At 37.6% G+C, this 16201-nt stretch overlaps 1 protein-coding gene across 1 annotated transcript in view; it reads right to left on the bottom strand.

Annotated features, from left to right (window-relative positions):
- LOC130920176 (sphingosine kinase 1-like) overlaps window positions 1–14291 on the bottom strand; it is a 61796-nt gene extending 47505 nt beyond the window's left edge. Inside the window, exon 1 of the mRNA XM_057843155.1 lies at window positions 13766–14291. Within this exon, the coding sequence (XP_057699138.1) occupies window positions 13766–14279 (514 nt within the window). The 5' untranslated portion in view covers window positions 14280–14291. The remainder of the gene's footprint in view (window positions 1–13765) is intronic.
- Window positions 14292–16201: the final 1910 nt, after the last annotated feature.

The raw sequence follows: 16201 nt of genomic DNA, 5'->3' as shown, positions 1-16201 counted from the left end.
AACATTTTTTTGTACTTTTCATAGGTTTCTTTGAAGAACTCTTTCAGGTCAAAATGAAGTCTAACGCAATGTCACTCCTTCTCATCATAAAGTAGAGGTGCAACAACTAATCGATTAGCAAATTACTCGACAACAATTTTGTTAGCCAATTAATAGTTTAGGACCTTCTTCACCTTAAACTTGTCTAAACTCTTGAAATTATGACATATATATAAGTTCTCAGTTGTAAATAACAGATTTCTTCGTTATATTTTGGACGAACAAAAATCTGCTTTTAGTTTGGAAAACCACAATTCCCATTTTCGCCAATTTTCGGACATAAACTAGCTTCTTAATAAGGCTGCAACAACTAATCGATTAAAATCGCCAACGAATTTGAGAATCGATACAGTTGTAGACAACAATTAAGTCAGGAAGCTGTAATAAAATATTATTTTTCAAGGAAATAGTCATCCATTTTGTCTTCGTTACTTACAACATGACTAAAACAACATCAACTGTGAAGGTAATTGAAATAAGTGACATTTCTCCGACTAATCGATTAATCTTTTAATTAATCACCCGATTAATCGATTATGACAATAATCGTTAGTTGAAGCCCTAATTTTATAGCATTTAAGCTAGCGGACGTTTGCTATGCAAGTTAGCCAATTGTTCTTTTGTTGTACTTAGATCCTCATTTTATTTTTTTTTATACCGTTTGAGGCTAACTTCAGGTATTTTAATTTATTTTTAAATGAAAGTGCATCGTTTAAAGAAACACTCTGGAATTTTATTTTTTATTCACATTTAATGCTCTTTTTAAAGTGCAATCTTAGCAAGCCTTTGTTTCACATCTCCTTAAATCTATTATGAAAACCATTAAATATTCCTCATCCGATTATGCGATTATTCGAACTAACAAGTTGATAGATTAATCGACTACTAAAAAAATCGATAGCTGCAGCCCTACACACAAATAATGGTCTTTTTCCTCTATAAACTATTTTCCCTACTCGCACAAGTATGTAGTTTTTGTTCTATTGTTTTTTTGTTTTTTTTTTTTTTAAACCAAATGATTACATGTTAATTTATTTTTACAACAACACTAAGACATACAGTACATACCATACAGTATACAAGTCTTTACACACAACCAGACATTACCCTGTGTGTGGTGAAGTTCTGAAAAGGCAGTTGTGGGGGTGACCATGAGCTTGTATTCATTTTATTTATATTGTCTGCATCATGACATTGGTGATGTAGTAGTACATCTCTGCACTTCATTACAGGCAACATGGATTGAGTTCTTATTAGATGATGGTGCAAATGTGTGCGGAAGCACGGGTCCATCTCTGTATGTTCCAAGTGACTGACTGGTGACTAGGGTTGGGCATCGTTTGAATTTGAACGTTTCCGGTTCCACATTTCGATTCCGGTTCCAAACGATTCTCGATTCCGATTGTTTTACAATAGACGGTCAAAAACAATTGCATAGTTTATATTAATTTCTTAACTTCTTGATTAGTTTTTAAATTATATGAACTTTCAATTAGTTATGAATTTCTGTAAAGGTCTATTTTTGACTTGATATGATCAATGTTTCTTTCCACAGGAGTGCACTTTCACAAGGTGTTTACTTTTCAAAAGCTCACGGAGAAAACATTTACACATATTCTTTTGCCTATGTTTAGAGTGTCTTATGCTGCAGGCATTTTTACATGTTGTTGAGCTCCTGCTAAAGGGCTAACCGGGTGCAGAAAATCAAACAAACAAAAAAAAACAACTTGTAAAACCCAGTCCAGATTTGCAGCGGGTATAAGATCAGAAACAGTTTTTGTGAAGGAAAATAATCATATCTGCCTTCTCAGGCAGTAAGCGTGAGCATTCTGGACGGATAGTGTCTCTTGCAGTAATACGACTTATTCTCGTACTCTTCCATCCATCCATCATCTACCCCTTAATCCAGGGTCAGGTCGTGGGAGCAGCAGAAGACAGACCTAATTTATTGTTTTACTTACCTGGTTTTCACTGGTTAGAGGACCAGCACCGCATGTCAAATACACGGCACTCAGCTATGCACTACTTGGCCCTTGTATTCCATGAAGCCGGAGGTGTTTAATCATATTGGTCATTCAGCAACCTTTGCATGTTATAGCTGTGTTGCAAATGTTGCACTGATCTGACTGGTCATTTTTCTTAGTGAAGTTGAGCCAAACTTTTGGGCACTGTTGCACCGTGTCCATAGTTGAAATCAATTTGAAAGGCACAAACACACGCTTCATGTGGCTTCTTCTTCGCGGTGTTTGGCAGCTATTTTTTTCCGATCGGCGGTTAGGGCATCGAAACATGGAATCGAAATTTAAAAATTCGAACGGTTCCGGGAGAATCGGAGTGTGAGTCCTGGATCCCATCGATGCTCGATGCCCAACCCTACTGGTGACCAGTTCATGGTGTTGTCTATCTTTTTTTCTGGCACAGGAATGACAACCTCAAAACTGTCAGGAAGATGTTCTAATCAGTATTCACTTACACACTACACCGCCACTTGAATCACATCAGCTGATATCATGCTGTTCATTTCTTGCTTTTTGACCATAATAGGTCAAGTGCACCAGCTTCAGTAATTGATTTGATCAGTAACATCTTGGGCCCACTGCTATAGTCAGGATCAGAACAATTGTTTGATTGATTATGGTGTCCACAGATAAATCCCTCTATTGACGAAATAGAATCAATTGCAGTGAGACAATATTTGGCAAAGCAGCGGCAGCAGCAGTTGTTCAATCAGTCACTCAAAGGTGAAGTGTTCCACTAAAACCAGATGCTTCTCACAGTGACACCCTAAAGGGCATGTGTACATTTTACATTTTTGTTCATATTTTCCAATTGATGTGGGACCCCAACTCCAGTGACGTTCATACGTTATGTTAAACATAATTGACAAAAGAATACAATGTTCAACCTATATTTAATTGGATAAACTACAAAGAAAATCTATTTAATGTTCAAATAGATAAACTTGGTTGTTTTTAGAACATAATCTCAGAGTTTTATATCTGCAATATGTTCCAAAAGAGCTGGGATGGGTGACAAAACAGATTGAGAAAATGAAGGAATGCTCATGAAACACTTGTCTGGAACATCCCATTGGTAAAGAGGCTAATTGGGTACAGTTTAGTGCCATGACTGGGTATAAGGAGCTTTTCTTAATTGCCCAGTCATTAACAAGCAAAGATGAGACAAGGCCCATCCCTTTGTGAACAAGTGCGTGAGAAAATAGTCAAACAGTTTAAGGACAATGTTTCTCAACGTACAATTGCAAGGAATTTAGGGAATTCAGAGAATCTGGAGAAATCACTGAATGAAAACTGCAAAGCCAAAAACCAACGTTGAATGCCTAACATTTGATCCTTCACTGCATTATATACCATCATCACTGTGTAAAAGATACAGTGGGGCAAAAAAGTATTTAGTCAACCACTAATTGTGCAAGTTCTCCCACTTGAAAATATTAGAGAGGCTTGTAATTGTCAACATGGGTAAACCTCAACCATGAGAGACAGAATGTGAAAAAAACAGCATAAAATCACTTTGTTTGATTTTTAAAGAATTTATTTGCAAATCATGGTGGAAAATAAGTATTTGGTCAATACCAAAAGTTCATCTCAATACTTTGTAATGTACCCTTTGTTGGCAATAACGGAGACCAAATGTTTACTGTAACTCTTCACAAGCTTTTCACACATTGTTGTTGGTATTTTGGCCCATTCCTCCATAGAGCAGTGATGTTTGGGGCTATCGTTGGGCAACACGGACTTTCAACTCCCTCCACAGATTTTCTATGGGGATGAAATCTGGAGACTGGCTAGGTACTCCAGGACCTTGAAATGCTTCTTACGAAGCCACTCCTTTGTTGCCCTGGCTGTGTGTTTGGGATCATTGTCATGCTGAAAGACCCAGCCACGTCTCATCTTCAATGCCCTTGCTGATGGAAGGAGATTTTCACTCAAAATCTCACGATACAGGGCCCCATTCATTCTTTCCTTTAAACAGATCAGTCGTCCTGGTCCCTTTGCAGAAAAACAGCCCCAAAGCATGATGTTTCCACCCCCATGCTTCACAGTGGGTATGGTGTTCTTCGGTTGCAATTCAGTATTCTTTCTCCTCCAAACACGAGAACCCGTGTTTCTACCAAAAAGTTCTATTTTGGTTTCATCTGACCATAACACATTCTCCCATTCCACTTCTGGATCATCCAAATGCTCTCTAGTGGACCGCAGAGCAGCCTGGACGTGTACTGGCTTCAGCAGGGGGACACGTCTGGCAGTGAAGGATTTGAGTCCCTGGCGGTGCATTGTGTTACTGATAGTAGCCTTTGTTACTGTGGTCCCAGCTCTCTGTAGGTCATTATCTCGGTCCCTCCGTGTGTTTGTGGGATTTTTGCTCACCGTGCTTGTTATCATTTTGACGGCACGGGGTGAGATCTTGTATGGAGCCCCAGATCGAGGGAGATTATCAGTGGTCTTGTATGTCTTCCATTTTCTAATAATTGTTCCCACAGTTGATTTCTTTACACCAAGCGTTTTACCTATTGCAGATTCAGTCTTCCCAGCCTGGTGCAGGTCTACAATTTTTTTCTCTTTGGTCTTGGCCATAGTGGAGTTTGGAGTGTGACTGACTGAGATTGTGGACAGGTGTCTTTTATACCGATAATGAGTTAATATAGGTGCCATTAATACAGGTAACGAGTGGAGCCTCGTTAGACCTCGTAAGAAGTTAAACCTCTTTGACAGCCAGAAATCTTGCTTGTTTGTAGGTGACCAAATACTTATTTTCCACTAGAATTTGGAAATAAACTCTTTAAAAATCAAACAATGTGATTTTCTGTTTTTTTTCCCCCCACATTCTGTCTGTTGAGGTTTACCAATGTTGAATATTACAGGCCTCCCTAATCTTTTCAAGTAGGAGAACTTGCACAATTGGTGGTTGACTAAATACTTATTTGCCCCACTGTATATATACACACATAAACACTTCAGAAAACCAATGTCAGTAAATACAGTTTGGTGCTACATCCATAAGTGCAACCTAAAACTCGTTACTTAACTACATGCAGAAACGCCGCTAGATTCTCTCGCCCCAAACTAATCTTAAGATGGGCTGATGCAAAGTGGGGAAGTGTTCTGTGTTCTAAGAAGTCCATATTTCAAATTTGGAAGTTTGGAAAGGGACGTCCTGTCCTTCGGGCCAAAGACAAAGAACCATCTGGACTGTTATGGATCCAGAGTTCAACAGCTAGCACCTGTGATGGTAAGGAGCTGTGTTGAGCCAATGGCACTGAAAACTTACACATCTGTGGAGGCACTATTAATGCTGAACGGTACATAAAGGTTTTGGAGCAACATATGCTCCCATTCAAGCGATGTCTTTATAATATACGCCCCTGCCTATTTCAGCAAGACAATGACGAACAACATTCTGCACGTGTTACTAGATTAGCTAATAATTCAGATCGGTCTCCCATTGCAAAAATGTGGCGCATTATGGCGAATAAAATACAGCAACGGAGACCCTGGACTATTGACCAGCTGAAGCTGTACAACAAACAAAGCTACATACAAAGCTTCAACAATTAGTGTCTTCAATTCAATACCCTGGATGGAAGGGTGGTGACACCAATGTATGCCTGCACAATATATTGTTTAAACATCGCCATCGTAATGTGTGCATGCACAATAATCAAATTGCAGGATGTGCAAGTGTTTTTGGTTTTTTTTAAACTTTTGTTTTACTTCATAAAAGCAGCAAGTGTGCAGATCCTGCATCCCTTTCTTATACATTAAACCTGGATTAAACGGCATTATGTAAATTATGGATGTCCCCAATCCTATCTCGTTATCGGAAATCGGACTGATTGTGGCATTCATCGAAAGAATCAGGTGACAAGGATCAGGTTTTTGATTTAAAACTATATATTAATGTTTTTCTGCTTCATCCTCGTACATCTCCACGGTCTCATTATAGGCAGTAGGGTTGCGATTTGAGATAGAAGGCTCACGATAACGATGATCTCACGATATGGCGCTACAACCATTATCGATACATCGGTAAGGAAATTATTCTACGATACAACTAATAAACAGAAAAACAAGCCAGTAGGATTTTATTTTTGAGCAGTTCACTTAATTTGCTGTTCATTTTCAGTCACTTCCTGCTGATTCTGGTTCATTTATAGGTCCCTTAATGTTGATTTTGGGTTACGGATCATGAAGTAACCCGGGAACGAATAAGTAGCGACTCAAATTAAATAGGAAGTGACCTGTAAATGCCCCAAAATAAACACAAAGTACATTTTAGTCCATTTACAGGTCACGTCGAGTTGATTTTGGCACATTTATGGGTCACTTCCGGTCTATTTTAGATTACCCCACTTAGACCTCACTTTGATGGTTAATGCAGTTATTGCAATTTTGTTGTTTTATCACAATAGATTGGTTTGTTTGCATTTAAAAAACAGAAGCCATTCATTTACAAATGTGATTGCACTTTAGTTTACATATTTAAATGTTCAAATATTAAGATTTGAATGAAGCAAAATAACATGATTTTTCTCTCAAATATATTGTTATAATCATTTGTTTCAGATGTACTGTAATTGTTTTCTGTATAAAAATTAATATGGTGTTCAAAAAGTCTTTTTTCAAACTTGAGTCTTGAAAAAGAGGGGGTCATCTTACAATCAGGGCCGTCTTATATTCGGCCAATACGGTATTTTGTCCTATCATGGAAATATTGTTTAACCAGTTAACCCAGCCTTCCAGTATTATAACATTCCTCTGAGATTTGCCACGTCAGAGCATCTTTGTACTCCGTGTATGTTTTTCTTACGATCATAAGTAAACTTTTAAAGGACTTCTGGAGTGAGAGCCTTTTTCTTTTAAAAACAAAGGGAGAACGATTTTCTCCCCTGACAGTAAGTGACAGGCTGTTCTTGGCAGCGTGATTGAATTTGAGAGAACCATAGACTTCATAATCATATTGACGGGTCAGATTCGACGTTCAGTGCGCCACGTCTTGAAGTAGGGGGCCATCCTACAATCCGCTTCAGTTATTTGCAGTCGGTTGCAGCGACAAATGCTGCGATCCAACACTGGATTTGTGTTAAAAAGTACTAAAGCTGTACCGCATACAAACAGGAAAGATTGTCTCAGGAGTGATTTGTTCACGAATTCAAGTTCGAGGATATATTTTTCGTACCATGCATGCATTTTGAAACGTTGTGGAATAAATCAATGGGAGAAATTAGCCGCTACAGTACTAGCATTATACTTCACAACATTTACGTAAAATAAATGCTACCTGCACGTTTTTTTTGCTTTTCACCAAGAATCGAGACTCTTTTGCCTCCATATCTATAAAGAATTCAGGGATTTAAGCATTTATTCAAAAGAATTTTCAACAGAAAAAGCTTTTTGTTTACATATGGCGGCCGCTAATTTCCTTACTGACTAGCCTCATAGATCGCAATTTTTGCGTAAAATAAATGCTACCCGCACGTTTTTTTTGCTTTTGACCAAGAATCGAGACTGTTTTACGTCCATATCTATGAAGAATTCAGGGATTTAAGCATTTATTTACAAGAATTTTCAACGGAAAAGCTTTGTTTAAATATGGCGGCCGCCACATTGACTAACAGACTAGCATCGTAATTCGACATATTTACATAAAATAAATGCAACTGCACGGTTTTTTTGGTGCTTTTAACCAAGAATCGAGACTGTTTTACGTCCACATCTGTAAAGAATTCAGGGATAAAGTTCTATTCTATTCTATTAAGCATTTATTCACAAGAATTTTCACCGGAAAAGCTCTGTTTACATATCGCGGCCGCCACATTGACTGACAGACTAGCATTGTACTTTGACGTATTCACATAAAATAAATGCTAATTGCGTGTTTTTTTATTGTTGCTTTTAACCAAGAATCGAGACTGTTTTACATCCATATCTATAAAGAATTCAGGGATTTAAACATTTATTCACAAGAATTTTCCCCAGAAACGCTCTGATTACATGTGGCTGCCGCCAAGTTGACTGACTAGCATCGTACTTCGACATATTTGTGTAAAATAAATGCTAACTGCATGTTTTTTTTTTTTGTGTGTTTTTTTTTTTTTGCTTTTAACCAAGAATCGAGACTGTTTTACGTCCATATGTATAAAGAATTCAGGTGACTGAACACACCAAACTGTCCGTAGGTGCAAGTGTGTGCGTGAATGGTTATGTGTCTATATTTGCCCTGTGACTGGTTGGCAACCTGTTCAGGGTGTACCCCACTTTCTGCCTGGAGTTAGCTGTGATAAGCTCCAGCGCCCTCGCAACCCTCGTGAGGGTATGCGGTTCAGAAGATGAATGAATGAAGAAATTATATGAATGTTATAAAGAGTGATTAAAAGTATGGCGTTAAAGATGATGCAATGAAAAATGTGGGTGCACCTACATTTTGTGCTAGTACAAAAAAGAGTGAGCGTGGAGTCTTGGCAATATATTATCACAATGTTAATTTTTTCCAATATTGTTCAGGCCTATAACTGAGTTGTTCAAGTTATCTGGTGAAAAATGTTCTAGTTTTAATATCGCAATATAATATCGCAATATATCGAACGTTCCCCAAAAATTGCAATGATAGTTTTTTCCAATATCGTTCAGGCCTACAAAATGAGGGTCAGAAGTTCAATTATTTGACTAAAGTATACTTGCTAAGGCAAGTTCAGCTAATGGCTGTTCTGGCCATTTTGTCATTTATTATGATCTGGAATTTCCTCAAATTTGAAGGTGATTTCCACCTCACCAACTGTGAATGGATTTTAAATGCCTTTGCAATTTAGGAAAAGTTTGTAAAAAAATCAGTAAGGAATGTTGAATACGTCTTTTTAAATTCTGATCCACGTTTGGTGGTTTACAAATGTGTGTCCAATGTGTACTGAATTTAAACTATGCGTGGACTTTGATGACTTTGAACCAACAGCTAGTTCCTTTTCAGCCTGTAATTTCTCAGATAGAATGGATAATGTGGATACAATTATATTCTCATCAAATTCTTTTCCCAGCAAGAAAAAAACCCATCAATGATTTGCACTTTTACATACCACAAAGATGTCAGTGCTAAAATCAATTCTCACAAGTATCCAGCTTCTCTCATCTGAATTCTGCAGAGAAGGTTAAAGCTGCAGTTTCAAAGAGGCCTAATGTGAATTAAGTGGGTGGAGTGCATTACTTGACAACAAAGCCGGTTGAAGGCTCTTGAGTTTCCCAGGGTACAAAACCTGTCCGATTACTGCAGCTCCATATCATTTAAGTCTCACACGTTTGCTATTTCCTCCTCTGACAATGATGAGCTGTATTTTGTTGCAGTATGTTTTGTTGGGGGAAAAAAATCTACTCAAACTGACATGCTATCTAGGTCACCAGTGATGTGCCTGTGATACTTTTATTTTGCTTTCAGAAAACATGGTTTTACTATAAGAGACTTTGGCTTCAGTTGCATATCTTTGCAAATCTTTAGCATTCTGCACTACTTCTTGTTAGTATGTCAGGAATTTAAGAACACTAATTACCTCCGGTTACTCACTTGTCGTCACCAGACAGTCTATATTTACTTTGGAGATTACCAAATCATAAGATAGAGAAGCAATTGACGACAATGACGCTTTGGGCCAACAGAAAAGTACATCAAAGCGAAGAGTGTGTCATAGGACAGTAATCATAACCAGAGACTTATTCATAGGTGCTCATTTTTGAAGGTGCATGCATGTACAAAGACATTGCAAAACGGACAGCATTTTATACAATTTTAGGATTACCATTGTTTTTTGTTGTTGTTTTTTTTTTTTCAAAATTCATACACATGTAAAATGTGTTTAACTGTCCTTTTCAGCCAAATTCAATAATTCCCACCACTGTTTGATATACGAAACAGGTAAAAACTAGGGGTGTAAATCACCGATTTCCTGACATTACGCTACAATTAGGGGTGTGACAAAATATCGAAATGGTGATATATCGTGATACTTTGTATCCCAAAAGGTTATCGATATGCTCCTGCCAAGAATCGAGATATCGTTTTAAAAAGGTGTCAATGTTTTTTTTTAAAAAAAAGTAATAATAATAATAATAAAAAAAGGGAACCAACAAGTTGTTATCAAAATCTTCCACCATAATACAACCCCTAGCAAAAAGTATGCAATCAGACATTTTATCATGTACAACAAACTCAGATAAAAAGCTTGAAAAAATAATGAATTAGTTCAAAAGTACAATTCATTCAGAAACACTAAAAGAAATGAATAAAAAACATTGTGGTGGTCAGTAAATGTTAATTTTATAGAGCAAGTGCAGGGAAATATTTATGGGAATCACTCCATTCTGAGGAAAATATGGAATCATGAGAAACAAAGAAATAACAATCAAAACACATCTCTAGTATTTAGTAGCACCACCTCTGGCTTTTATGACAGCTTGCAGTCTCTGAGGCATGGACTTGATGAGTGACAAACAGTATTCTTCATCAATTTGGTGCCAACTCTCTTTGATTGCAGTTGCCAGATCATCCATGCAGGTTGGAGCCTTGATGTGGACCTTTTTTTTTTTTTTCAATTTCCACCACAGGTTATCAATAGGGTTGGGATCTGGGCTATTTGCAAGCCATGACATTGACTTGATGAGTCTTTCTCCAAGGAATGCTTTAACAGTTTTAGCTCTGTGGCATGACGCATTGTCATCTTGGAAAATGACAAACATATTTTCAATTGAAGGGATAAGAAAGCTGTATATAATTTCAATGTAAATTTGTGCATTTATTGAAGATTTAACCCCAGTGCATTTGCCTGACATGCAGCCCCATATCATCAAGGACTGAGGGAATTTTGATGTCTTCTTCAGGCAGTCATCTTTGTAAATCTCACTGGAATAGCATCAAACTAAAGTTCCATCATCATCACCTTGTCAAAAGTCAAGAGAGAATCTGCATTGGAAAAGGTGTCAAGAGTCAAGAATCTGCATTGGACAAGGTGATGTTGCTGGAACTTTTGTTTGGTGCTGTTCCAGTGAGACCTTAAATGGCCCAAAATTACATAAATGGCATTGACTGCCATTCACAGCCATAGACGTTCAATCCGTTTGAAGTGGGAGGGATGGCATTCGTTCATTCGCTGCCACACTCCTAGTTCAAATGGATTGGACGTCTACTAGTGATAAACTAATTCCAATTTACACTAGAAGCCTGTTTTTCTGTTAGTTTTTTGTAGAATGTCCTATAATGATTTCCTTACCAATGTATCGATAATTGTTGTATCGCCATATCGTCAGATCGTCGTTATCGTGAGCTTTGTATCGCAAATCGTATCATATCGTGAGGTACCAAGAGGTTCCCACTCCTAGCTACAATAGCGATTATTTCAACGATGCAGAGGTGGGAAGTAACGCGTTATGAGAAAAACGTACTTCTAAGAGTAGTTTTACTAAGCCATACTTTTTACTTATACTTAAGTGGATTTGTGAAGAAAAAAACGCTTACTCCGCTACTTTGGGCTGAACAAGAGTCATTATAGTCCATATATTAGATTTATTTATTTTGCCAGCGATGCCAATCTTAGCTTGACTAATTTCACCAATGAGACGTTGCAAGAATAATCACATGACTCCGTTAAACCAATCAGACGCAAACTTGCCGTTCTATGATCACGCCATCCTGTTCAATCACATAACGTGTCTTTAAAGCACCGTAAAAATTAAAAGTATTTGACATCAAGCGCACCGATTTAAACCTCTCTCCCAATTTTTATCTGGCACCGACTGGCCACGGAAAACTGGAGATATGGTCCTTTTAATTTCATAATAACTATGAAGGAACAATGCGTACCACACGAATGTTATTTTTAGACCGTGACATCGCCATCGTAACGCCGAAGTGGGACATTATACACACGCCCTTGCATACATTCCATTATATTTCTGCTTATTTTCTATGGAAATCTTTCAAAAAAGAACATGCCGATAAAACACTGCTGCTATGGAACTTGTAGTAAAGACTCTAGACATTACGACATATGAAGGATGTTTTCTTCATAAGTTTCCTGAAACCAAAAACTCAGTGGGAAAAATGTGAATGGATCAACTTGCGCAGATGTCCAAAAGACCAGTTTAACACCATCAGGGTGAAGCCATTCACATTTCATATAAAGTAAACATTTTGTTGGGGGCCATGGTCCTTCAGAGGACAAAGAGGTAAGCCATTTTGATATTTTGACTTATTTTTTAGAGTGGCGTTTTGCCGTGCTGCTGGTCTGACAATGAATGACCAGAAAAAATTAAAATGGTATCTGACTGCCACTGTTACCTATTCTGTTGTGAAAATAAAACAACTTTTGTAAAGGGGAAGTGTAAATAAAGTATAGAATTATGTTTCTTATTAATGAAAAAATTAAAAGTGTTCGTTCACTGTAACTGAGTAGCATTTGCGATCGTTACACAAAAATAGCAATGTAAATTGCCCCCAAGAACGGTGAGAGAGCAAAGGATTTAATATATATATATAAGACAGGGCATATGGTGGAAAAGGATAGCTTGTTGAAACAGGAGAACGGCATTGTCAGTTGTGTAAGGGAAAAGGTGTGGATCAGGTCGGTTGTTTTTCAGCCCTCGACACTCAAGCCATCTCTTTAACTGAACCTTTGTATGTTCTTCCACATCTTTAACAGGGAACGTGGCACCAGGGACATCATTTTCGGACAGAATTGGTAGGTTTAGCTCAGTAAACATCTTGTTCGTACACTATTTACATGCATCTAGCATGAGGGACAAACGCGAGCGTGCCCCCCCCCAGCAACAGTTGCTAACGTCATGAATATTGATGAGCGGAAGTGACGTGTAGCGTGCGGTACGCTATTCAAACTAGGAATTATTTTCTCCACAAGTGGGCACTCATGCTCTTTGGACGAATAATGTTTTATTTCTTTTTTTCTCTCTCTCTCTAGCCGGAATCCAATGATTTAATTTTTTTTCTCTCTTTTGGCTTAATGTGGTTGTGTAATGGGTTATTGCACTGTGTCATTATAACAACAGTTCAGTGAAAAAACATTTTAAAAAAAACAAAAAAAACTATTGTTTAAAAAAGTTACTCACAATGTTACTCATTACTTGCGTATTCTTTTCACTGGATTTTTTTAAACTTGTACTTGAGTACATTTTTTATTACTATTACTTGAGTAATATTATTTTGAAGTAACGCTACTCTTGAGTAGAATTTTTGGCTACTTTACCCACTTCTGGTACACTGAAACGATATTTGTCAATATTACTAAGTCTGCCACGGTTTGAGTCAATTTGATTCAAAGGCCTTTGATTAAAATATGATGTCATCATCATCATCATACATTCAACACAATCACATTTCAAAGCACTAAAGCAATTAAAAACTATAAAGCGACTGTGATGTTTTGGACAACTGTGTTGCTGCAACATTTCACATCATGGAATGAACATTAATACTTTTTAACAATAATATCTCATATCTAAACGATGATTTTTATCGAGGTATTACTGGCTTTTGATCAGTTCTGAACCATTCGATCGTGTTTATCCAATCAATATATTGATTGATCCAGGTCGATGTTACAACCTTAGTCAAATAGACTGTGTGACCTCTTAGAAGTTGACTGCAATCATATTTACAAGTCAAATCGAAATAAACTTTGAGACACACGTTGAGACACAGCCACTCTTACCGTCACGAAGGTGGTGCCAGCGGTTGGAGCGCTCCCGGACTGTCCGAGCCCACTTCTCCGCCTCGTCGAGGTTGGCTCGCGGGTCTTGGAGCGCGGAGAGACGGAAGCACTGCTCCACTCTTTGGCGCGAGAGCCCGGAGCGCACCAGGCGCCGCTTGAGCGGGTAAAAATAGGCCACCAGGTAAGCTGCCGGGTCGGCGTTGTCATCTTTTCGGTACGCCCGACAGCCGACGCAGTCTTTGAGACTGAGGACCACTCGGCTCCGACCCGCAGGTACCGAGTTGAGCCGCTGGACGACGAGCTCTCTGTCAGTCAGGTTCACGGCGCACCTGACTTTCCGGTTACCGGTGGTCGTGAATTCCCCGTATAGCGTGTTCGTGTTCAGGTTGAAGCCAGGATGTTCTGCTTCCTTTATGTCCATCCTGACCTGAACGTGGTGGTCCGGGAACATCGCTGCGAGACGAAGGAACACTTTGGGACGTCTGACAGCAGCCACTCGTCGGACCTGTGTCATATCACTAGAGTAACTACCAACTGTATCCGCTTATACTTCAAAATAAAAGCAAACTAGTCTTGCAGTAGTCAACCGAGTAATACGTGTGTAAAAAGAGTACTTTAAGAGAATCAAACTGTGACTAAAACCGTTGCCTCAAATATATTAATAAATATAGCAACGTATTCTTCGTAGAACACAATGGTTAGCGTGCTTTTATTCGCGAAGACTTGAAAAACATTTTTAAGTGTAGTAGGTGAATTTTGTGAACTTCACTCGTCACGCTCCACGCGGAACTTTCGTTGCTAGTTGTGCGTAAAAGAGGTAATTTGGCGTCCTCTTGCGGTTGATATCTACAAATGGTCCCTCTATAAAACATTACATTTAGGCCAAACGACGTTTTCCCAAGATGACAATTAATACAATTAAATGCATACATACGAGGCAAGGGATGGATACATTGGCTATGATCCAACAAATTGAAACCAATTTGACAGCTTCTGTAATAAATTCATTGTTTTGAGCAATTCTTCATGTTTTGATCAATGCAGTGGTGTTATTTGTAAGAGTAGTTTTATATGGAGGACCTGGAGTGCAAAAAATAAATGAATAAATACAAAATTAAATCCATTATTAAATGTGTCATTAAAATGCTTCGATTCCAATATTTATTCATTTGTTTCAAGATTTATTTCAATATTTATTTGAATATTTATTTCAATTTTTATATATTCCACTTATATTTTTTTATTTCAACATTTATGTATTCCAATATATATTTACTTATTTTAACATTCACTTATTCATTTCAATTTTCATTTACTTATTCCAACATTTATTTATGTCATTCTTGCACTTTCTTTCTTTCTTTCTTTCTTTCTTTCATTTCCCCTTCAGGCATGACAGATCCAAAGCATACAGCATTTATATCTGTTTACACTAGGGCTGTCAAAATAATCGCGTTAACGGCCGTTAATTATTTTTAAAAATTAATCACATTAAAATATTTGACGCAATTAACGCACATGCCCCACTCAAACAGATTAAAATGACAGCAGTGTCATGTCCACTTGTTACTTGTGTTTTTTGTCTCCCTCTGCTGGCGCTTTGGTGCGACTGATTTTATGGGTTGACATCAACAATGGCGAGCTACTAGTTTATTTTATGATTGAAAATATTACAAATTTTATTAAAACGAAAACATTAAGAGGGGTTTTAATATAAAATTTCCATAACTTGACTTATGTACAGTATGTTGAATGTATATATCCATCTTGTGTCTTATCTCTCCATTCCAACAATAATTTACAGAAAAATATGGCATATTTAATAGATGGTTTGAATTGCGATTAATTACAATTAATTTTAAAGCTGTGATTAACTTGATTAAAAATTTTAATCGTTTAACAGCCCTAGTTTACACATAATTCAACCTGAAAAGAAAAGGGCAGACGGGAGAAGCCGAGGATTATTGAATCCCGCCCCCAGTATACCATAGGACGCAGAATTTTTCGAATAACACTTATTGACATTTCAGATTGTGTGTTTCCCTTATACATTGGGCCAAGGGCATAGGGACGGTAGGGACATCTTTCATTCCTGGATAGTTAAGTTTGTATTTATTGTGTATGTTAATATAATTTATGTTCAAATATTGCAATTTGAATTTGCTAATAAAATCTAGACATTTATTCTGGAAGTTTTCTAAAAAATGTTTCTTTAGTAGTTTTTGAAAACAAAGGTTTGAAATGAACGGTGACCCAATACACATGAAAATTAGTACAAGTCAATTTTTGCATTGATCGTTTAGCCTATCAATTAATTATATCCATATTTGTGAGAAATGAAGCCCTGACCCCCATTCACCTAATATTTAGTCTTATTAATGTCCCGTCCCCAGCAAAAAATGCACATGCAGGTTATGCTGTCATATCGTCCCTACC

This window comes from Corythoichthys intestinalis, chromosome 8 (assembly GCF_030265065.1).
Source record: "Corythoichthys intestinalis isolate RoL2023-P3 chromosome 8, ASM3026506v1, whole genome shotgun sequence".
Taxonomy (NCBI): Eukaryota; Metazoa; Chordata; class Actinopteri; order Syngnathiformes; family Syngnathidae; genus Corythoichthys; species Corythoichthys intestinalis.
This window is presented reverse-complemented; position numbering and strand designations above follow the sequence as displayed.